This window comes from the organism of the source record quoted next, unplaced genomic scaffold, assembly GCF_019419815.1.
Source record: "Pyrus x bretschneideri cultivar Hongxiangsu unplaced genomic scaffold, Pyrus_bretschneideri_v1 Contig57, whole genome shotgun sequence".
Taxonomy (NCBI): domain Eukaryota; kingdom Viridiplantae; phylum Streptophyta; class Magnoliopsida; order Rosales; family Rosaceae; genus Pyrus; species Pyrus x bretschneideri.
In genome coordinates this window covers 1,430,576-1,453,912 of record NW_025999795.1, presented here as the reverse complement: position 1 = coordinate 1,453,912, position 23,337 = coordinate 1,430,576, and the positions used below count along the sequence as shown (strand labels likewise).

Below are 23,337 nucleotides of genomic sequence, written 5' to 3'. Positions count from 1 at the left end.
TTTTTAATTTTCAATTCATTCTTTTAACATAAATGTTATTCTTACTATATTTTTGTACCATATTTTCATATCACCTTAGATGACATTTGATGTGGATGGTCACATCATTTGAATTAATCAGATTTTTAAATTTAGTTCATTATTTAAGAAACTAATAATTAAGAAAAATTAGTTAATTAAATAGTGATTGTGGTACACAATGAGTCTTTCTCCTTCATTTTGTTAGGTTTTGCAAATTTTTCAAATGATGAATGTCTACATTATAAAAATATGGTATAAAAATATGATATGAATAATATTACTCTTCTTTTAACCATGAGATAGTGAAAGTTCAGCAAGAATTCGTAACAGTTTCCGACTAAACATCAATACCATCTCGTTGTAGTTCTGTGAAAATTTAGGATCTAAACGGGATCAAAAAGGTCGAAAACTGAAGTGAATATTGAAACTAGCACATCGTTACTAGCTTCACTGGAAAATCCAACCCAAGATTTCTTCTGGACTTGCCGGTGTTGCGGAAGAGCTAGATACGTCTGCAAGCTTCGACATGAACTGCTTCCGATTTCATTAGAACTCTCTTCCAGGAAGTTCAATAGCGCGAATTACTGGAGATCTTGAGGGGAACTTGGCTGGTGATGGGATGATACATTTGAGGAGGTAGTGATGAAAAAACGTAAGGACTTCGATTAAGTCACGTCAACATCTTGTGTTGACTTCTTTGTAGAGAGTGAAAGAAAAAGAAAAAAAAAAAGTGAGAAAAGAGGAGTAGAGAGAATTCTATTCCGAGAGAGAATTCTACTTCATAGACAAACAACATATATAATTTTAATGCAGAAGAAATGCTAGGAATTTAACTTTCTTGTACTATGATTTTGACTGACCAAATATCTCTGCATATCAAGCTTTTGATGGGTAAAAAAGTGATAAACACATATGATTATTACCACTAAACTATGATTAACTGGCTATTTTTCGTCTAAATTTACTAATTAACCTGACAAAACATTGATCATCCTCCAAACTCCATAGCTTGTCTCCTTCAAGTTCAATCTGGGGACCTTGAAGAGCTTCGTTTCCTTTATTAAAAAAAAAAACGAATTGGTTAAATGTCAAATTGTTGGACTAGTTTTGTTGGGTTTTCACGCTACTATAGTACTGTTTGCTACTATTTGTCGCAACAAATTATGGTCATTGTGCTCATTTATTCCGGCATCAGCCGAATCCAATGCCTGCTGATCTTTGTCCTGCGAAGCTAACACGTTACAAGAAATCGGTAGTTGTCACAACTAATTAAGTGCTGGTAAGGGATTGCTATTGTAGGAATTTTTTGCTCATATATAGGTTCTTTCATGGGAAACATGTCGAAATTGTTATTAAACATCCAAGTGCTTTGTCAAAAATCCCTTGAAAGTGCAGGTGATTCTTCAGAAAGCGTTTCTACAACTAATAAAACTATGTTGGTGGTTCAAAAGCGTTTTCAACCATTTCAAATTCAATCCCAAACAATACCTCATGAAGCTTTGAGGTGAACTTGTTAGGGGTTTCAATCCCATGGTTTTTAATGTATAAAAAGTGAAATGCTCACAGCTCTCACTCAGTTATAGAAGTTAGAGAGGCAGCCATTAATGGGTGGGATGGGGCTTGGGGATGTCTCAGTCAGGCCGAATGAATCAACATCTACATGTGTTCCCAATTTGCACTACAATTTTGAATTGGGGTGGTTGTGTTGGGGCTCTGCTGATTAAAAGCTTTGGTCATCAGCTGATCATCAACCTATCTTGTGAAGGAGAAGGTTGCTCTCTTGTCAATGACCTGCATTATTTCTCTCTCTCTCTCTCTCTCTCTCTCTCTCTCTCTCTCTGTTGAATTGTACTCTCCTCATCATTCATCAAAAACAATCTTTTTCTTGATGCTTATTATTTTTCTATTCCAAAATAGTAAACACATGTTGTTTCGTCGTTTAGGGAGCCAATAATTTGAGTTGCTAGGTATAGAAACCTCTGCAAACATGTGGTTTAATATCCTAATGAATAGGGTGTTGAGTTCTACTCATGCGTCATTTCCTAAACTATTGTAATAGTATTGAATTTTTTCCCTTACTCTTAATAAAAGTAAATAAAAAAGACGAAAAATGTAGTTTGTATTTATTTGGTGGGCACAAGTATTCGAGCGGTATTCTTATTTAATCTAAATTATAAAGTGAGTGATTCAATTTTAATGCAAATAAGGAATACATTATTTTAGTTTAGTTAACTTGGCTTCATTTACATCTGCAAAAGAAAAGATACAATTTAATAAAGTAGAAGTATTAGAAACATGCTTAGACAATTGGAAAAAGAAAAACGAAATTAAAGACCTAATGCGCAGGTAGTGGCTTGGCTTTTCTTCCCCTCTATCATAAACACACCCTTCAAATTAGCTACAACTATGTATTTAAAAATAAAGTCCAACACTTATTCCATACTAAAAAAACATCATGTTTAAGTATGACTCTTTGCTTGCTGGCACTTCCCTGCTGGGAGAAACTAGAACTACAAAGGAAAACAACTTTTGCACATTCATTTTCTCACCCACATTGCTCTTTTTAGCCTTTGTATTGAATGTATCAAAGATGAATTGAAGAATAAAAACAAGAAAACGAATGTAGAAGAAGAACATAAGACGAGAGTGCGTAAATCACTACTGCTCAATAATCATAAAACAACACGGTAAACAAGTGTTCTTAAAAAACTTGTTACTAGAACTTCAGAGCCAGCTAGCAAGTATTATTTACTTTTCTCAACCAATAATAAGGCAGAACAAGTGACCTAATAAATATGTATACAAGAACAATAAAAGTCAATTGCAATGCGTCCTTTTTTTGGTCGGAACAAGATGCAATATTTCTGTTATGTTTTTACCCCCATAATATGTCGGCAGGAATGTATAAACGAGCAGATAAATGCAGTGGTGGTCTGAAGAGGCGAAAAATACCTATGTAAGTCTTTTTGACTGTCGGAAGGGTGGAGTACTGCAACGACAAAACTACAAGATGGTCTCTTTTTTTGAATAAAAAAATGCAGTCATTGTGGCAAAAGCCTCATGCAGCTTGATTAATGAGTACGACTTATCAAGCCACATATCTCTCTTAGTTTCGTGTCACTGTCTCACTTATCACGTGACTATACTGATACAAGTGTTTTTTTTTTTTTTTTTTTGCTACTTAATAATAGTTTTCGGTATTGTTTCTTGTTTTTTTTTTTTTTTTTTTCCTTTTGTGTTTCTCTGCCCCAATATTTTAGAAAATGAAGTTTCAAGGCATGCATTTGTGCCACCTTTGTGTACCTTTTGACTGGCTAAAGCTTGATAAAGAGCTCTCTTCCAAATATTTCAAATTTCACGTCACAAAACTGACTAAAAGGAGAAGGGAGTTCCCACTCAGATTTGTTCAATTTAAAATTTTAGCATGATTTATTAAATTCGATATACGCAAAATTCGAACCTAGAATTTAAGAAAAACATCACTCAACTATGAAATGCAAAATTCGACCCTATTTTGCATCCAAATTCATACCGACTTACTTGAACCCTATTTACTTTGATGGTCGTTATCCACGTCAATCCAAAACACCAAGATTTTCCAGGGTGGGACCCTAAACCTCACTGACTACGGTGTATTTAGGTCTTTCCATACACCTCCCTCCCCCCTCCCCCCCCTCTCTCTCTCTCTCTCAATACACACACATATATATAAACTCACCCATCCCATCTCTCCACCTTAATAGAAAACGAAGCTCAGAGTTTTTCGAGAATCCTCTGTCTCTGTTTATCGAAGACAGATCGTTTTTGAGAAAAAATTCTGAGAGAGAATCGATAAGAGGTATCAATATGGTCTCGGAAATAAGCATAACACCGAAGCTGTCGCTGTTCTCGCTTCCTTCCCAGTCGCCGGAGTCGCCGGGGATGCTAACTCCGCCGCTCCAAACCTCCGCCTCGATTCCATTCCAGTGGGAGGAAGCTCCAGGAAAGCCGAGGAACTGCGGTGGCAGCGCAGAATCCAAACCCAAGTGCGCCAGATCCTTGGAGCTGCCTCCGAGGTTGCTGAGCGAGGCGGCCAAAACTACCAACATGCCCTCCCCGATCACCGTGTTGGACGGGCCTGACGTTGGGCGGACTATGTCTTTTTCGTTCAGAGTTAGGAGCCCTGATGCTTTTGGGATCAGTAAGAGGTTGAGCAAGGAGAGTTGTAGGAGGGGCGCCGGCGGTTTTGGGTCTATGAGGTGGGGAAGTTTTAGGAAGAGCAAGGAGGTCGTTGGCCAGGGCGGCTTTGACTTTTTGCCTCCGGCTAGTGGCGGCGGTGGCGGTGGTGAAACGAAGGTGAATATCACAAGAGTTGGGAGGAGAGCCAGTTTCTTGAATGATTCCAACACAAGGTCACGTATGTGGGTAAGTAACCAAGTATTCGTATGATGAATTTGAGTCAGTTTTCCTAGTGTTGTTAGAAACTAACAAACAATATATTGATATAATGTTTTTTTCCTAGTCTCGATTGCTAGTTGTATATATAACTAAAGTTTCGTGGTCTCTTGATATATATTTTTTTCTTAACAAATGATATTATCTATACTATATATATATTTTTTTTTTGGAACTTATGCATCGTTATCAACAAAAAAAAAAAAAATTAAATCAATAGGTCAAAATATAACGTATTACCATATAATAATCATCTCTTTGTGGGCAAAATGTTTGATGTCACACTCTTTGATTTTTAATTTCTTCATAAGATTAAAAATGCTTGTCAAATGTTGGAAATTTTTTTCATGTGCTAGAAATACAACCCAAAACACCAAGTATCATATTACAATTGGTTGAAATTTTTTTTCTAGTTTACAATCAATTAAATTATAACACTTAGTGTTTCACGCCGCATTTCCGATACAATAAAAAATCTCTCCAAATATTAGCATTGTGCGCATTATCTTCCCATTTTCTGCTAAATTAATACTTGTAATGATGATTATTTTAAAATTCGTTACTTTTCTTTATTCGTTTAATTGATTACAAAATAATCACATTTGGTATTATATTGTAATCAGTTACCTAAATGTGATTATTTGTCACTCATAATTGCTAAGCTCACAAAATTTAATTAGTATTTTTGCCTAAAAAAATTAATTAGTATTACTTTTTTTTTATAATTGCAGGCAAGCATTTGCGAAAGCTTTAAGCAGGTGGTCCCATGGAGACGCAGGCAAGAAAAAATGAGAAAAATGGTCTCCTAAAGAAAGCCCTTCGCAACCGTTCGATCAACCCGATCCGGCGATCCATTTCCTACTTGTTGAAAAATTTGCGTAAATACATCAGAAAATTGAAAATAGTGAAAATAGTCTAAAATTCATAAGCTTCATCAGTCTTCTATAACTCTCTATAATTGTCAGTGCACCAACAATTTGCTCACCTTTTCAAAATTTTCTGAGCATCTACTCTATTTTTTTTTTTGTTAAATTAATTACTAAACTTTTTCTCGTCATAAATTTCCTTATTTAGGAGATAAACTTCTTTTAACGCTTATGTTTGACTAATCATATGATAAGAGAGAGAAAGGGTATACTGCAACAAGAGATAAGTAATTAAAGACAGATATATTTTAGGTGAGAAATTCAGTTTAAACTTAGGAATGAACGACATATGGTTAAACAAACGCAGGAGATTAGTGTGTACGTCAAGCGTTTTTACATCTAACGGAAATTATCATTCTACACCTAAAAGGAAATGGTAAATCCATCACGTCTAACAGTACAAAGGCAGTTAGAAACTATAGTGATGTATGGTAGAATTATGTGGTTTAGCAGGTGGCATTGATTTTTGTTTTTTTGTTTTTTGATAAACAATAGGATAATCTACACTAAATTTATCTAAGTTACGTGAAGGGAATTCGTACATAGTACCTCAAGTACATAGACAAATGCTCTCATTCAACTGAGCTAGATTGACCACAACATCAAAATAGTAAAAGAATGAAACGCAATTTCTAGGTCCCAACATCAAGCAAGGAAACGAGTAATTTAAAAAAAAAAAAAAAATACCTAGACACAAAGTTCAAGATCACATCAACACAAATTAAGCTTTAGACGTTTTTGAATCGAAAAGATACCGATCTCGTCACTTGTCCCGAAGAGGTGGGATTCATCCTCACAACATGTTCTACCCATATAACATGTCCTGATTTTCTCATCTACTCTATAATTTTGTGCATATAAGCTAAAGCTAGACTAAATCATGGACCGGCAGTCAAACACAAAGTCCTCTTCTTCTTGTAGTTGGCTTTGAAGCAAGCCTGCCTCAGCCTCTTGGCTCTCTCCGGCAACTCCATGTCCGGCAGCTGCTCTAAAATCATCTTGTGCTCCTCCAGCATCCTCAGCTCATTCGTCAATCCCATCCCCTGCATCATGCATTTCAACAGTCAATCCCTACACTAATATAACTTCCCAAAACGAAACTTATCATCACAGTCCGGGTCAAGCATCATAAATCTATTTTTTGAGTCATTCTCATCGCATCACATGTTTCTTAATATGTAGGATATATCGGAGATTTTTTAAGACCTAAAAAAAGCAATTTCAAACCCCCTTTTAACATTTGGTCCATAAACTAAGTAATCACGCAATTGCATCATTGAAACAATGGAAACCTAGTCACCGTTTAAAGAAATGTATTGAGGAAAATCCTTTACAGTATATCTCTTGTCTCATGACAAGTAAAATATACTAACATGAAACTATACTACGATGACACCGAAGTCCTTCCCGTTTCGAGGGAAATCGGCAGCATTGGACAAAAAATGAACTACAACTAAGGCTTTAGTTTCAATCATTAGCATAGAATATTTTGACATATATAATACAAAATTCCTATAAATTAGAAGGAAAAGGCACTAAATATCATATGACAAGTTGACAACATGAACATGCAAACGTACCTTAACATTTTCAATGAGAGCATTCAAGCTCCTGAGCTTTCTGTGCGGCCACCTCATGATATTCAGTTCCCTGCACCTCCTCTTCAAAACCGTTAATCCCACCTTCAATTCCTTGGCCGCCTGAGTTACCGGCACGTCGAAATACTTCTGAATCTCGTCCAATTCCAATGGAGCAGCAGACATTCTCTTAGAGCAACTCCCATTTTTTGTCATGCCTTCCCCATCGTATTTCCCCCAACTTTCCATCCCCCAATCAAGCATCCTGAAAACATCACCCGAATCACCCGAAACACTGTTCGAACAGACGATGGATTCCGCCATTGTTGTCAGGGGATTTTCATCAACCACCTCGTAATCAAAAGGTGATGGAAGAGCAGCATCGTCCAAAATATAGTCCCAGATGCCTAAATCCTCAAAATCTTGAGAACCCATTTGTGGAAGTTGGTTGGGATTGTATTGCAACGGCAATGGGGGTGAAGTAAACTGATTGAAATTTTCAAGCCGTAGACTTTCTAACGCAGCACTGAAAAAGTAAATAACCCATGTTCTAATAACCATAAAACATATACATCCACACAAATTAACACACACACACACACACACACACACACACAAACATATATATATATATATATATATATGGCATTCTTCAAATAAATGGAAGACCAAAACGCAAAATAAAAAAGTATATATGTTTTGATCATCTTACCTTTGATCCTGACATGGGTCCTGGTAGTACGGTATGGAGGAGTTAAACTCATGTGGGTCGGTCTCAATTTTTGGAACCAGATATTGGGAGAAAATGGAATCCGCCATTGGAGAGTTTTGGTGAGCTTATAGAATCACTAGAGAGAGTGGAGAACTAACCAGAAGAGAAGAGAGTATAAATTTGATTGAATCGGGAAGGAGAGATGGGATGAGAATTAAAGTTCGTGCAGACGCTCTCAAAAGGGGTACTTACTAAATGGGAAATTTTATTTGCGAGCAATTACCAACCACAAAATAAGGGGCCGCACCATGCCTTAATTATGAATATAATTTTCAAGAATAATTGACTTGGTTATGGCTTAATTATGAATTTGAGTGTTGCATATTAGTAATGGGAATGATTTTGATATCGAATGTGTACGTAACGTGGATGGTTTTGATACTGAATGGTGAGTAATGTGAATGAGTTTTACACCGAACGTGGAGATGAGGTGGATACATACGTTTGGATACCTATGGCAGAGGTGATGGACCGTGTATGCATGCGGATGCATATAGGATAGCGATTTAACAATGCATGCATAAATAAATGGGGTGCGCTTTTGTTCACTATACTTAAGTGGTGTTAATGCTCATCACCCTACTTATCATTGTTGAATTAGTTTAAATTTTAAAATTTGTGTCTATCCACTTTACAAATCTCAAAATTTAAATTCATCAAATGGTGATAAATAAAACGGTGAAATCACCATCACTTAAGGATGGTAAGCAAAAAATATTCTCTCAATAAATGTATGAACATGAATGGCCCAAAGAACCAGAAAATTTGACGAGAGGATAGGATAGGAGGCTACTGAACGATTAACGATGTAGTGGACATTAATTCACATTAAAATGTGCTTAATTACGGTTCTAATTGTTACCATCTGTTAATTAATTACTTGGAGGTTTTTTACTTTTAATTTTTCATTTAACCACCCGCTCTTGTTTATTATTATTGTTTTTTTATTTATTTATTAAATTAGAGACAATTTTCTATATTATTCTAGAAAGAAAGAGGGAGTGTGTGTGATAAAGCCATGCCGATAATCCACTTTTAGGGATTGAGAAGACTCAAAGGTTCATTTCGGTCTGACTCTCAACACCATCATATGTGATTCAAGTTCGTTATAGATTAAGTATGCTATACGTAAACTTGAATTCTTTCCATATGTATGTAAGAATTTATATCTTAGTAATTGGTAATTAATTATTATCATTGTATTATAATTTAAAATTCATATTATGAACAAAAAAGAATGCATAAATTAGAAATTTTAACTAAGTCGTTCAAACAGAATGCATTGATTAATGACATGACATAGACGATGCCTATGGACACACTACGACATAGACGTTGATCTAACAAGTGTAAGTGTATGGTTTCACTTTTAATAACATCCAAACCTTTTGTTTAAAACCCTCACATCTGCCGATTGAGAGATGTAATGTCCACGTTGGGAGACAATATCGGTATGACAGTTTGGTTGCTAAAGCTCCAAATGTAGGTATTACCTCTTAAAATGGTCTTTTGATTTCCTTGCTAGCTAACGCCAGGAAGGTACCATCCAGTTACCAACACTATACCAAATGAATTATAAAACCGTGCAACCAAATTTAAGCAAAGTTTATGCTGACCGAGCTTCAAACCGAACAACGTTTCAGCGGAGAAACTTACAAATCCACGACGAACGTTCAAAATTCATGACCGATCGAGATGCTTTAACAAGTCATTTGATTTTCTGGTTTCGCAAAGAACGAAAATAGACAAAGGACTGCGTGAGTCCGGCCGATCAAGGAGAATGAAAAACAATCGGACATTGCCGTATACAAAACACTTAACAGAAATTGGTACACTTAAACAAAATGCAACAGTGCAACTCTTTAACACATTTTCCGTACCATGTTTGTAAGTCGTTCAACAATATCTCCATGCTAATGCCGGAGGCTGTCGTTGATTCATTTGTTCCACACCTAACTAGCTTATTAGCTGTTTTTACTCGGAATCGTTTAAATCAGCTGGCTTCTCAACTAGCTTGGGCCTGCGGTGGTCACTATTCCGTACATGACTAAGTGCATTAGCCGCAAAACGCAAGGCATAAATGGCCGAACCTAGAGCTGGGGAGCCACCACCAGCCTCGGCCAGTGAATCTTGCAACCTATTCTCCTCTTTCCGCAGAGACTTTTCTGAGTTTTTTCTTGCAATAGCGCCGCCAAGCTCCCTGTATATAACATGCTCCCCAAGTCCTCCACTGCCGTGAATAAAACCTAAATGTGTGCTGTGCCCGCTTGCCAGCAGACCTTCTGAACGGGGTGATAAATTCTGTGTTTAATTTGAAGTTGGTATTTTCGGGGAACTTCAAAGAGGAGAAGAAGGGTTTCAGAGAAAATGTGCAGAGCTCTCTGTGAGAGCAATCACAGATATTTTCATTAAAATATCAACACAACACTTTCCTTACAAGCTATATCAGCCCTTGATTCATAAAACAGAAATTTAAGCATACACTTGTCCTATGAGACTAAGCATCCACTTAACTGTTGGTTCCTTCCTTCTCAACCATTAGATCAAAACCAAATTTCATTTAATTCCAACACTCCCCTTTAAATGAATTTTGGTTTTGATCCCAAGCATTTCTCTGAGATAGACAAATCTTTCTTTTGGTAGAGCTGTGGTGAAGATGTCTGCTATTTGATCCTGAGATTTGCAGTAGATTAGTTCAATGGTATTCTCCTGCAATGCTTCCCTTATGAAATGAAACTTCCTTTTGATATGTTTAGTTTTCTGGTGAAAGATAGGATTCTTAGTCATGGCTATTGCTGATGTGTTGTCACACATAAGTGGTGTAGCATCCGCTTGCATTTCACCAAAATCCTTTAACATAAACCTCAACCATATAGCTTGAGAGGTAGCCATTGCAGCACTCACATACTCTGCCTCAGCCGTAAACAGTGCAACACTTTGTTGCTTGACAGAGGCCCAAGAAAATATTCCAAAACCAAATGCAAATGCATATCCTGAAGTACTTCTCATGTCATCTTCATTGCCACCCCAATCATTGTCACAGAAGCCTACTAGGATTGCTTCTTCTGCCTCTCATACTTGATTCCATAATCCAAGGTCCCTGAGATATACATGAGTACTCTCTTAGCAGTTCCCATGTGAATTCTTGTGAGATTGTGCATGAACCTTGATAAGAGACTGGTTGCATACATAATGTTAGGCCTTGTGGCAGTCAAGTAAAGTAGACTCCCAACCATTTTTCTGTATAGGCTTTCATCAGCAGGTTCAGAACCATCCATTTTACAAGGTTTCTCATTTGTGATCAATGGTGTTGCCATAGATTTGCATCCTTCCAGATTGAATCTTCCAAGCAATGATTGTGCATACTTCTGTTGATGTATGAAGATTCCAGTAACATCTTGTATTACTCCAATTCCCAATAAGTGATGCAACAAGCCAAGATCTATCATCTCATATTGTCTCATCATGTCTTTTCTGAATTCTTCAATCATTTCTTCACAATTGCCAGTAAGGACCACATCATCAACATATATAGACACAATAAGCATATCAGAATTCTCACCAGTTTTTCTATACAAGGTGGCTTCACTAGGACTTTTGTTAAATCCTCAGTTGTTGAAATAGAAGTCTATCTCACTGTACCAAGCCCTGGGGGCTTGTTTGAGTCCATACAGAGCCTTGTTTACTTATACACACTTTTTTTCTTCATTTGGAACTTCAAAACCTTGTGGTTGATCCATGTACACTTCTTTTTCTAGAGTGCCATTTAGAAAGGCTGATTTAACATCTAATTGATGAAGTTTCCATCCCTTTTGAGCAGCAAGAGCAACCAAGATTCTGATGATGTCTAACCTTGCCACTAGGGCAAAGGTTTCATTGAAATTTACCCCCGGTTGTTGTGAGTAGCCTTTGGCAACCAATCTTGTTTTGTTCTTCTTTATAGATTCATCCAAATTCAGTTTGGTCTTGTAGATCCATTTCACACCTATCACAGGTTTATCACTTGGTCTATTTACTAATTTCCAGGTAGAGTTTTTCTCAATCATAGCAATTTCTTCACTCATTGCTTTTTGCCAAGATTGATCCATTTCAGCTTCTTCAAAACTCTCTGGTTCAGCAATACAGTAGTTACAGATTGCATAGATCTCATCTAAACTCTTTATTTTTAATGGAGTTGTTCTTGGGGAGGAACCCTGCAGTTCTTATCCTTCTGCATTTGAAGTAGTGGACTGAGATCCTTGTGTTGGTGTTGAAAAATCGTTTTGTCTTCCACCTTGTATAACAGGATCATTCTCAATTTGCACATCAGCTTGTGCTTTTTCCATTGTTAATGGAAATGAGATGGTGTCAATGTTCTTGGTTTCCCAATTCCATGCTTCATTTTCTTTGAACACCACATTTCTTGAGATAATTACTTTATGTGACTCAATATTGTAGAGCCTATAGCCCTTTTCACAGCTTCCATAGCCTACAAGGACACACTTAATACTATTGATTTCAAGCTTGTGTCTTAACTGAGATGGTATCTGTGCATAGCAGATTGATCCGAACCACTTCAAGTGCTTCACACTTGGTTTTCTGCCACTAAATGCCTCAAATGGTGTTTTCTTCTCAAGTGCTTTAGTTGGACACCTGTTTAGAAGATACACAGATGTATTGACTGCCTCACCCCAAAAGGAAAGTGGCATTTTCTTATCATGCAGCATTGACTTGGTCATTTCAACCTCAGTTCTGTTCTTCCTCTCAGCTACACCATTCTGTTGTGGTGTGTAGGCCACAATCAATTGCTTCTGTAATCCTGCCCCTTCACAGAATTCTTGGAACTCAATTGAAGTGAACTCACCACCTCTGTCACTTCTTAGTCTTTTGATCTTGAGACCACTCTGAAGTTCAACCATCACTTTGAATTTCTTGAAGATTGTAAAAACTTCACTCTTGTTTCTCATAAAGTATACCCAAACCATCCTGGTGCAGTCATCAATGAATAACAGAAAGTATCTATTCCCACTGAGTGTAGGTGTTTTCATTGGACCACACACATCTGTGTGAATGAGTTCTAGAGGTTGGCTTGCTCTCCATGCATTTCCAGTTTCGAAAGAGTCCCTGTGATGCTTCCCCAGTATGCAACCTTCACAAGGTTCTTTAGTTTCTTGTAACTCAAGAAGACCAGTCACCATTTGTAATCTCTCCAATCTCTTTAAACTGTGAAAGTTGAGATGTCCAAACCTCTTGTGCCATAACCAAGAATTTTCTGCAACGCTTGCTTTTAGAGCAATTGAGTCATTGTAATCTAGCATAAGTGGAAAACTTTTGTTTTCAGTCATGCCAACTTGTGCTACCAAGTTTTGGAGACTTCTGTAGTCAAATATCTCCATCATATCGTCCCCAAAGAGTAAGAAATAGCCATGAGCAATCATTTGTCCCACACTAAGGAGATTTTCATCAAGGCCAGGTACAAATATCACATCCTTGATGAATCTTCTTCCACCCTTTGTCTCTAGAACAAGAGTTCCTTTTCCAGTGGCTTCCACAAGTTGTCCATTCCCCATTTTAACTCTGCAATTGAAGCTTCTGTCAATGTTGATTAACAGGGATTCATATGCAGTCATATGATTACTGCATCCACTGTCAACGTACCAGATTCCTCTCTTATTTTCAATTCTTGCAACATTACAAGCATAAAAGACATTTACTTCCTCTTCTTCTGCTCTATGTGCATAGTTGACAGCTTGGTTCCTTCTTGGATTACAATCTTTTGCTAGATGACCAAACTTATCACACTTGGTGCATTTGGGTTTTCCCTTGAACCAGCAAACACCATAGTGTAATTTGTCACAGATTTTACACTTGGTTTAAGTAGAATCACTGCTAGTTTCTGATTTTGATTGTGGAGTATGCTTGTTGTCCCATTTCTTCCCTTTTCCTTTCCAGAATTTCTTTTGATTTGAGTTGTTCCGCTGAGCCTTGTAACTGCTATCTCTCTCAGTCACACTTAGGCTAGAAAAAGCCTTTTCAGCTAAGCTTTCAGAGTGCACGTTTAACCTCTGCTCATATCCTTTCAATGTGCCAATCACATCCTGAACCTCAATAGAGTCAAGGTCCTTAGTTTCTTCTATAATAGATGCGATGGAATCATAGGATTTAGGCAGGCTAATAAGTATTTTCTGCACTAATCTTTGGTTTGATAGTTCTTCACCAAGAGTTTTCATTTGATTCACAATGTCAATCATCCTTGTTAAATAAGCAGATAGAGCTTCACCATCATTCATCCTAGTGTACTCAAAATCTCTCCTTAAACATTGTAGTTTGACAGATCTAACCTTTTTGTCACCACGAAATTCTTGTTGAAGAACATCCCACGCAGTCTTGGAGGTTTCAAAGTTTGAGATTCGAGGAAAGATCTCGTCAGACACTGCCCCTTGAATGATACCAAGAGCTTTTGCATCTCTGGTTTCATTAATCTTCACTGAGCTCTTCACCGACTTTTGATCTTCATCACTAGACTCATCTCCAGATTCTGCGCTTTCAATACCCTTGTCCACCAAATTCCAGAGATCATATGATTTGAATATGGTCTTCATCTTGATGGACCAAAAATCGTAGTTGGACCCGTTAAAGATAGGAGCCCTCAGATCTCCTCTACTGCTCGAAGTAGCCATATGAGACCTTGTAAGAACAGATGAGGTTTTCAAAAAATTTGGGATTGAGTTTCCCTCCTTTTTTTTTTCTTTTCAGAAGTACGAAGCACACAAAATGCCCAGTTCTGAGATTGATCAGAACCTAAGCTCTGAGGCCATGATAAATTCTGTGTTTAATTTGAAGTTGGTATTTTCGGGGAACTTCAAAGAGGAGAAGAAGGGTTTCAGAGAAAATGTGCAGAGCTCTCTGTGAGAGCAATCACAGATATTTTCATTAAAATATCAACACAACACTTTCCTTGCAAGCTATATCAGCCCTTGATTCATAAAACAGAAATCTAAGCATACACTTGTCCTATGAGACTAAGCATCCACTTAACTGTTGGTTCCTTACTTCTCAACCATTAGATCAAAACCAAATTTCATTTAATTCCAACACGGGGTGGCTACAAACTTCAGGTCCTCTGCTTTTAAAGTAAACGCTTCCACTTCACAACAAGCACGGGAAGTTCGTGTGGAGTTGGGAAGATTAAACAAGGATGCGCTGGGATCAACAAACCATATGAGAAGTTCTTCGCAACAGAAGTCACCAACCTTGAGATCTGCAGAACTGGAGTGCCTTCCATCACTCACGGTCGTATTCAATACCGTACCTCGCATTATCAATACCAACGATTCCACTGGATCTCCTTCCCGAACAATGTAGCTTCCCTCGGAATAGAGAATTGGCTTCAGACTGTCATACAGTATATTCAACAGTCGTTCCTCCATATTTTCAAAGAATGGCACCTTCAAAATTAAATGAAATATAATCAAGAAACAGTCACAAAATCTAACCCAACACTTACACTAAACAGACTCAGTCTCGATGATGCTCACGTCCCTATGTTTTGTTCGGAATGTAAGTTAGGAAATTCCGAATGAAAACTGATCATATTGGGACAATTGAAAAGAACTCACTTTAAGGATTGCACCCATGCAAATATATCGCTTTGTATCACTCCTGAGATCCCTGGGAAGAGTCAGAAAAAAATTCTCCATGCTAACTCCCGTGCTTTCTTGCCATCGGTGACTTTGGATTGCACCCATGCAAACATATCGCTTCGTATCACTCCGGCATGATTTTTACATGCTTCACTCCAGCAAGTTACGTTCCTTTCTATAGAAAACAAATACCAAAAGGCTCCGACAAGCTACAGGGCCAACAAAGGATCGTCAGAATCTGCACAAATTTCCTAATTATACATTGGTAAAGCAACAATTCTGCAAGAAAACATGGGAAATGGTTACGGGACTTACATGACTAGCGAGCATGAATAGAAAGAGATTAACCCATGCAGTTCCAGCGAGGATGCCCGAATTGCTTGTAGTTTTTTTCAATAAGGAACATATGCGAAGGAACCTCAGCACATATTGAAAGACAACTGTGAAGTTCAATGATTTTGTTGCACCCAAAACCCTTGAAGCATTTAGTTTTGGAACAATAGCAAAAAAGAGGACCTGAACACATTTATGCAAAGCTAATGAGTCCACAAATGTGATGAGTCAATATTATATTATATATTTCACCCTATTTTTAGTATAATTTGGTAATTATTTTGGTAGAATTTTGATACTTTGCTTTATATTCTCAATATAGGACATTCAACTTTCTTTGGAGTAAAACGTGACCAAACGGACGAATTTTGGAGTGATTCAAATTGGAGGGCGTTTGGGGTGTTCCTTAGCTTGTTCGTGTCAAAATCTCAGCAATTTCTACCAAGCTGCTATTTTCTGGAGATTAAATGAAGGAGCAGTGTGCGTTGTTGGAAAGTGACGTTTCTGGGCTTAAATTACATTTTTAGAGCCCAAGATGACTTCAGATGGGTTCGTGGCCTCTTGGAGAAGTGTTCGGAATAGTTCAAACTTTAAATCCAGCTATTTAGGGCCAGTTTTGGAGCTGATTTGGGTCCAAAACGTGGCTGTGCAGATTTCTAGGCGAATTTACCAAGTTAATTTATGATTATGTTTCCTATTTTATTTCAAGTTTTTAGGTTTCCTAATTTTATTCGAAGACCTTTTACTAGGAGGATTTTAATCAAAGTTGTATAAATAAGCCTTTTGTCAAACCTAGGATTTTTTCGGGGTAGAACGCATGCAACTTCTGGAGAGAAGATTTTGGGCAAGGTTTAGAGATTTTCAGATTTTATTCTACAAAGTGTTTTCATTCTTTTTCTTGTTTAATACAATTATGTTGATTTTAATTATGAATATGCGTAACTAATCATTTTTGTTAAAATGCAGTCATATAATATAACTAAAGGTGAAGGGGGATGAAATTCCTGACCTGTGGCAGTGAAAGAATCATAAATACGTCTGCCGGGAAGTAGAAGAACAAATATCTCCATGCAATTGCCCGCATCTCTTTAAACAACTCAACTCTTCCAGAAGCTTGAGAAGAAAGACTGACAATAGCAGCACGGAATTGAAAAACCATATGGATTATATAAAACAGATCGACGAGGAACCGCAAAACAACGACCGGAGTCCCCAGTGTTGTGTCCAATCTAAGGCACTTCTTCTGAACATTAAAAACAAGGATATAAAAGAACAACGGATCCAGTGAGAGCGCAATTACACAAAAAGTTAGATATACATCATTCAACCTTCGGATCTCCTGCGGGCCAAGTCGACTCCTCTTGGAACCCAAAACTCCATGGTAAGAGGTCATTGTTTCTCCAACTCTCTTAATATAATCCCTACAGGTGTCTAACATATTCATATCTAACGATTTTCCATAAAATGGTGATGAAAGTGATAACTTGTACAAATCTTTACATTTTCCAATTTGATCCGATCCATTCGTTCGTAGAGCTATTTACTCGTTCTCCAACATTTCTGGAACACTTCTAACAGAGGGACAGATAGTCAATTTTGAAAGAACTTATTGTCAACCTCTTTCAGATATGAATCTTTCTGATTCAGAATATCAATATCCTCTTCAAACCCATGTCCCAAAACTCTAGCTATATTATGAAACTATTCTTTTTTAGCTTTTTTCGGACAAACGATAGAATAGTTATACTAAATTCATCTGACCGCCATTACCAGAAATCTTAATCTAGTAGTTATCTGCAGGGAGAAAGAAGACAGTTTGTGGATAAAACGCTCAAACCATAGAGAGAGAGGGAGAGAAGACGAAGACTTCAAGTCAACTGCACCGGCCTTGCAAGTCGAGAAATGTAATTAGTGCAGGATCCTTCAATACTGAGCTCCTGTGGACCAAGGCTTCTCCTCTTGGTTCTTTGTAAACCCCTCTCCTCGATTACCAATCGATAATCGACCTCGACTGAATGCACGGGTGGAAGGACGAAGGCGACTTGAGAATGTAAGAATTAACACACAAACCAAGATTAAAACTTGAACAACAAGCTAATAAGAACTAACCAGAATTTGTGTGTGAGTGAACCAAGAAGAAAACATACCTGCAGAAGTTCCCGAACTAGAAGCCATAGAGCTAAGTTTTCAGTGAACCTTCTTCTCTCTTGCAGAAAATCAAGAACTCAACTTACAATATGAGCGTGTATCCTGTGAGAGAAGAGGCCACTATATATATATAATCTTTTCCATACCAGAAAAGAATTCCCTATTAAAATCCTTATAGAAAACAAATACTTGCTTTACTTGTTCCATAAGAACTGATCCTAATGCTATGCAAAACCTTTCTTCATTGAGGACTAGCAATCCTCTTATCAATAATACTTTTCTACCAAACTAAATACCCATAGCCGGTCCCTAAAACTTCTCCATCTCATGCTCATTCTAACAAAGAATTCAGATAGGGATGTAAAAGCCGGTCCCTAAAACTTCTCTATCTCATACTCATTCTAACAAAGAATTCAGAAAGGGATGTAAAAGCCGGTCCCTAAAACTTCTCTATCTCATACTCATTCTAACAAAGAATTCAGAAAGGGATGTAAAAGGTGAAAGGGAAGATTCTTATTTACAGAACCATGACATCGAGAGGCTCAGATGCGGCGTCATCCAATATCTGCTAGATGCTAAGCAAGTCCGATATCGACTGACCAAGGGTAAAAAAAATTCAGTAAAACGAAGGAAAAATGTAATCCTTTCTCTCATATTCCGTAAAATGAGAAGAAGAAAAAAAAAAAAAAAAAAGAATGGGACATTGCCATATGCAACACACATTTTACAGAAGTTGGTACACTCAACAAAATGTGGCTCCTGACCATTATGCTGTTACACTTTTCTTCCTTTTTATCAATTAAAACAGTTTCTCGATTACATTTTACAAGAAGACGACGACCAATCATATAACTTAATCGAAACCTCTACATACCTATTATTGCTCTTCAGCAGTAAAATCAGGCTCCGCCGGCTTCTGAAGTAGCATGGCCGGTAGTCTCTCTGGCATCCTTGCCTTCCGCGTACCACTACGCCGTATATTACGCAGTACATTAGCAGCAAAACGTGAGGCATAAATGGTGGCCCCTAGACTTGGGGAGCTGACCACAGCCTTGGCCAGTGCATCTTGCAGCCTATTCTCCTCTTCCTGCAGAGACTCTTCTAGCTTCTTCTTCATATGGCGGTGCCACGCTGCTTGTATAAAAGTAGCTGCCCAAGTCCTCCACTGCTGTGAGTAGAACCTGAATGTGTGCCGGAGCTGCTTGCTGTGAAGTCGCCTGAACTGGGAGGCTACGAACTTCAAGTCATCTGCTTTTAAAGCAAAGGCTTCAACGTCACTAAGGGATTGGACAGTTCTGGTCGAGATTGGAAGATTAACTGATGTGTGGGGATCAAGAGCCACCGGCCTCGAGATATGCAGAGTTGAAAAAACATGTTCTTCCACCAATTATGGTTTTAGTCAATAGTCTGCCCCGCATAATGAAGAGCATTTCATCCACTGGGTCTCCCTCCCGAACAATATAAGTTGCCACTGTATATAGTATCGGCTTGAGACGGTCACACATTGCATAGAATAGTCGTTCATCCATTTTCTCAAACATAGGCACCTTTAATGCAGTCAAGGAAAAATTAAGAATCCATATCTAGTGGTTTGAAAGACATACTAAGATGACAATAACATAATGGTGAAGAAACTCACTCTCCTAAGCAGAGGCAAACAGACTTGGCGCTTCGTATCACTCCTGAGATCCCTGGGAAGACTCAGAAAAAAATTCTCCATGCTAACTCCTGTGTTTTCTTGCCATTGGTCTGTTTGGTATTCCCGAATACGCTTCTTGAGATGAGGGGGAAGTGTATAAAAGGCCATCCAATATTCTCTCTCTTGCTCCTTGGATCTCATATCCGCCAATCTTGCAGTTTTCAACTGCAAATATGTCTGTGATCCACAACAAGATACACTTATTAATCGATCATATCCTAAACAACGTTAAACAAATGTGTCATACAAGTTTAGTTTGCACGTATATCCAAACAATATATGCATGACGAATTGGTTGTTAGAGATTAGACTAAAGAATTGGAGGGACATTATGTATGCCACATAACTGAGAGCGATTACATGGACTAAATACCACCTACCTGCATATTTCCAATTAGAGATGACAACAGTACTAACCCAGAAAGTGAAACGAAAACTGCGTAGTAGACTTCCCAAACATATGTACTCGTTTTGAGGCCTTGACCAAGGGAGCTGCAGAATATAAGGCTCAAACATATGAGAAGCTAGTCTAAATAGTGTAGACAAAAATCCTTCACGAACAAATGCGATAGGATGAAATGTTGAACCTCAAATTTTGCAGTCCCCACCAAAAGCAGTAAGAAATCTTTTCTATGAAATCTGCTGAGTCGTTCACAACACCGGATTCAAGGGCTTCAGCGTATATTCCAAAATTAAAAGGTGTGGAGCTTGGCATCTTTGTAGAGCAAAAGTCGTTTGGAAATGATCTAGCTCCGAAGGTGTCATCACAAAATAAAGAACAATGTACACCGGTATGATTTTGACATGCTTCACTCCAGCAACTTACGTTCCTTTCTATAGAAAACAGGTACCAAAAGGCTCCAACAACCTACAGGGCCAACAAACCACACTGGATTGTCAGAATCTGCACAAATTTCCTAATAATACATTGGTAAAGCATCAATTCTGCAAGAAAACATGGGAAATGGTTACGGGACTTACATGACTAGCAAGCATGTATAGAAAGAGATTAACCCATGCAGTTCCAGCGAGGATGCCCGAATTACTGGTAACTTTTTTCAATAAGGAACAGATGCGAAGGAGCCTCAGCACATATTGAAAGACAACTATGAAGTTCAATGATTTTGTTGCACCCAAAACCCTTGAAGCATTTAGTTTTGGAACAATAGCAAAAATGAGGACCTGAACACGTTGATGCAAAGCTTATGAGTCCACAAATGCAGTCATATAATATACCTAAAGGTGAAGGGAGATGAAATTCCTGACCTGTGGCAGTGGAAGAATCACAAATACGTCTGCCGGGAAGTAGAAGAACAAATATCTCCATGCAATTGCCCGCATCTCTTTAAACAACTCAACTCTTCCAGAAGCTTGAGAAGAAAGACTAACAATAGCAGCACGGAATTGAAAAACCATATGGATTATATATAAGAAATCGACAAGGAACCGCAAAACAACGACTGGAGTCCCCAGTGTTGTGTCCAATCTAAGGCACTTCTTCTGAACATTAAAAACAAGGATATAACAGAATAACGGATCCAGTGAGAGCGCAATTACACAAAAAATTAGATACACATCATTCAACCTTCGGATCTCCTGCGGGCCAAGTCGACTCCCCTTGGAACCCAAAACTTCATGGTAAGAGGTCATTGTTTCTCCAACTCTCCTAATATAATCCATCAATATCCTCTTCAAACCCATGTCCCAAAACTCTAGCTATGTTATGGAACTATTCTTTTTTAGCTTTTTTCGGACAAACGATAGAATAATTATACTAAATTATCTGCAGGAAGAAAGACGACAGTTTGTGGATAAAAAGCTCAAACCATAGAGAGAGAGAGAGAGAGAGAGAAGACGAAGACTTCAAGTCAACTGCACCGGCCTTTCAAGTCAAGAAATGTAAATAGTGCAGAAATGAGATTTAAAAGGAAAGGAGACACATTTTCATTCATCCATGCCCTAATAGCGTACATTACATTATTTATATTCAACTGAAAAGGAAACCCTAGCTCCAAACAGGTTGGGCCTTGAGCAAAACATAGTTGCGGGTTAACATGTACGGGCTGAGAGAAAGAGCTAATAGGCCCCTAAACAATGTGGTCCTAACAACTTCTCTCCCCCCCCCCCCCGGGCGCCCCCGCCCCCGCCCCCGGGGCGGTTAGAGAAAAGGCATGTCCTCAGGCCTGAAAATCAGGATAACGAGCAATGATGTCGTCGGCGACTTCCCAAGTAGCATCAGTGATGGGCAGTCCTGTCCATTTGATGAGCCATTTGGTGATTGCAGCATTCTTCTTCTTGAACATGCCTCCGTCAAGTACTTTTTCTGGTTGCCAATGTAGAAGCCCCGAGGGGTCAAGTGGTGGTAAAGTCGCGTTTGGGGAAATATGATCACCAATTTTCTTCTTAAGCAAGGAGACGTGAAAAACCAGATGTATCTTAGAAGTATGTGGGAGATCGAGTTTGTAAGCCACAGAACCAATACGTTCCCGTACTTGAAATGGTCCATAAAACTTGGGGGCAAGTTTGTTGGATTTGCACGGAGCAACATATTATCGACGATAGGGTTGCAACTTTAGGTAGACCCAATCACCCACCATGAATTCACGCTCTGTTCAGCCCTTGTCATAAATTTGTTTCATGCGATTTTGACCGAGTTGCAAGTTAGTTCATAAAAGGCGAAGCAACCTGTCTCTGTCTTGTAAAGCCACATCAACTGAGTGCATTGCAGTGGTTCCAGGTAGATAGGTGTGAATGGCCGGAGGAGGAACCCCGTATAGAGCTTGAAATGGTGACATCTTGATGGCAGATTGTAAAGTTGTGTTATACCACCACTCAGCCCATGGAAGAAGAAAGGACCACTTGGTTAGTGTATCGGCCGAAAAACAACGGACCCCTTCATCCACGGTGCCTTTTTGTTGAATGTGAGTGAGCTGTGATTCAATATTAGCTCGATCACCACCCCCAAAACGTTGAAGCAATAGGTCGACAAAGAGACTCCAGTTCTCTCATCCGTACCGTTGTTCGAACCTTCGCATCCAAATCGAGGCGTCCGCCCCAAAATTACAAACAACCACCAAAACCCACTGATTCGGTGGAACCTCATAATAGTCAGGGTATCTTTTAGCCATGGCCAACCACCCATTTGGGTCATCCCCATTAAAACGTGGTAACTCCATTTTGATTGGTTTAAAATGAGATGGTTGGTGATGTGAGGTGGGTATGATGTGTGGTTGAGTGTGGGAGTTAAATGGCGTTGGTGAAGGTAAAACCTGGAATGAGTGGGGTTGAGATGGGATTGGGGAAAGAGGGTTTTGGGAAAAAAAGAGAGGATGGTGGGGAGGGTTACCGGGAAAAAAACCGGTTGACTGGTTATAGTTGAGGGGGACGGAGTGGGGCAGGTGGATAATAAGTATGGGGGCGGCGGAGCATTGCTGGGGAAGGGGGTTAGAAAGACCCAAGCCTGTGTGTGTAATTGACGGCGGTGCAAAGAGGGAACGGATAGAGGTGGTGGGTATGGGTGTGGTTGGTCTAGTAGTCAGTGGAGATGGGGTAGGAGTTGGGGTTGTGGTGGGTGCGGCAGTGGTGGTGTGGAGGGAAGGAAGCCCAGATTTGAGAAGACGAAATTCGTCAAGCATGAGGGTTTGAAACGCTGCAAACTGGGAGGTTACTGTGTTTTGGAAGGTTGCATTAGAGGTGGTCATGAGGTTGAATGATTTTTGGAGGTTCTGGTGTTGTGTTTCAAGGGCTTCAATGGAATCCGAGAGACCCTCCACCTGGGTGCGAAGGAGTTCCTGGCGCATATCCA

The 23,337-nt window shown here is 38.7% G+C and overlaps 4 protein-coding genes across 4 annotated transcripts; 1 reads left to right on the top strand and 3 right to left on the bottom strand.

The window, feature by feature from the left end:
* Window positions 1–3,706: 3,706 nt before the first annotated feature.
* Window positions 3,707–5,389, top strand: LOC103943444 (uncharacterized protein At4g00950-like). Its single transcript, XM_009353759.3, has 2 exons — window positions 3,707–4,425; window positions 5,187–5,389. The coding sequence occupies exons 1-2, from the start codon at window positions 3,868–3,870 to the stop codon at window positions 5,262–5,264; spliced, it is 636 nt and encodes a 211-aa protein (XP_009352034.2). The 5' UTR covers window positions 3,707–3,867; the 3' UTR covers window positions 5,265–5,389.
* A 120-nt stretch (window positions 5,390–5,509) lies between these two features.
* Window positions 5,510–7,969, bottom strand: LOC103943445 (protein RKD4-like). Its single transcript, XM_009353760.3, has 3 exons — window positions 7,671–7,969; window positions 6,962–7,484; window positions 5,510–6,424 (listed from the first exon to the last, which is right to left on the bottom strand). The coding sequence occupies exons 1-3, from the start codon at window positions 7,775–7,777 to the stop codon at window positions 6,260–6,262; spliced, it is 795 nt and encodes a 264-aa protein (XP_009352035.2). The 5' UTR covers window positions 7,778–7,969; the 3' UTR covers window positions 5,510–6,259.
* A 1,542-nt stretch (window positions 7,970–9,511) lies between these two features.
* LOC103943448 (cyclic nucleotide-gated ion channel 1-like) lies at window positions 9,512–17,851 on the bottom strand. The gene is made up of 6 exons (XM_048571071.1): window positions 17,833–17,851; window positions 16,695–16,812; window positions 15,668–15,868; window positions 15,329–15,561; window positions 14,812–15,157; window positions 9,512–10,021 (listed from the first exon to the last, which is right to left on the bottom strand). The coding sequence occupies exons 4-6, from the start codon at window positions 15,455–15,457 to the stop codon at window positions 9,705–9,707; spliced, it is 792 nt and encodes a 263-aa protein (XP_048427028.1). The 5' UTR covers window positions 15,458–15,561; window positions 15,668–15,868; window positions 16,695–16,812; window positions 17,833–17,851; the 3' UTR covers window positions 9,512–9,704.
* Window positions 17,852–17,857: 6 nt separating this feature from the next.
* On the bottom strand, window positions 17,858–21,437 carry LOC108865317 (cyclic nucleotide-gated ion channel 1). The gene is given in 9 exon segments (XM_048571070.1): window positions 17,858–17,891; window positions 18,708–18,769; window positions 18,771–19,173; window positions 19,175–19,380; window positions 19,473–19,709; window positions 19,913–20,024; window positions 20,120–20,400; window positions 20,514–20,714; window positions 20,799–21,437. Coding segments are annotated over 9 exon segments (1,956 nt in total). The 5' UTR covers window positions 21,234–21,437; the 3' UTR covers window positions 17,858–17,872.
* Between the last annotated feature and the right edge of the window lie 1,900 nt (window positions 21,438–23,337).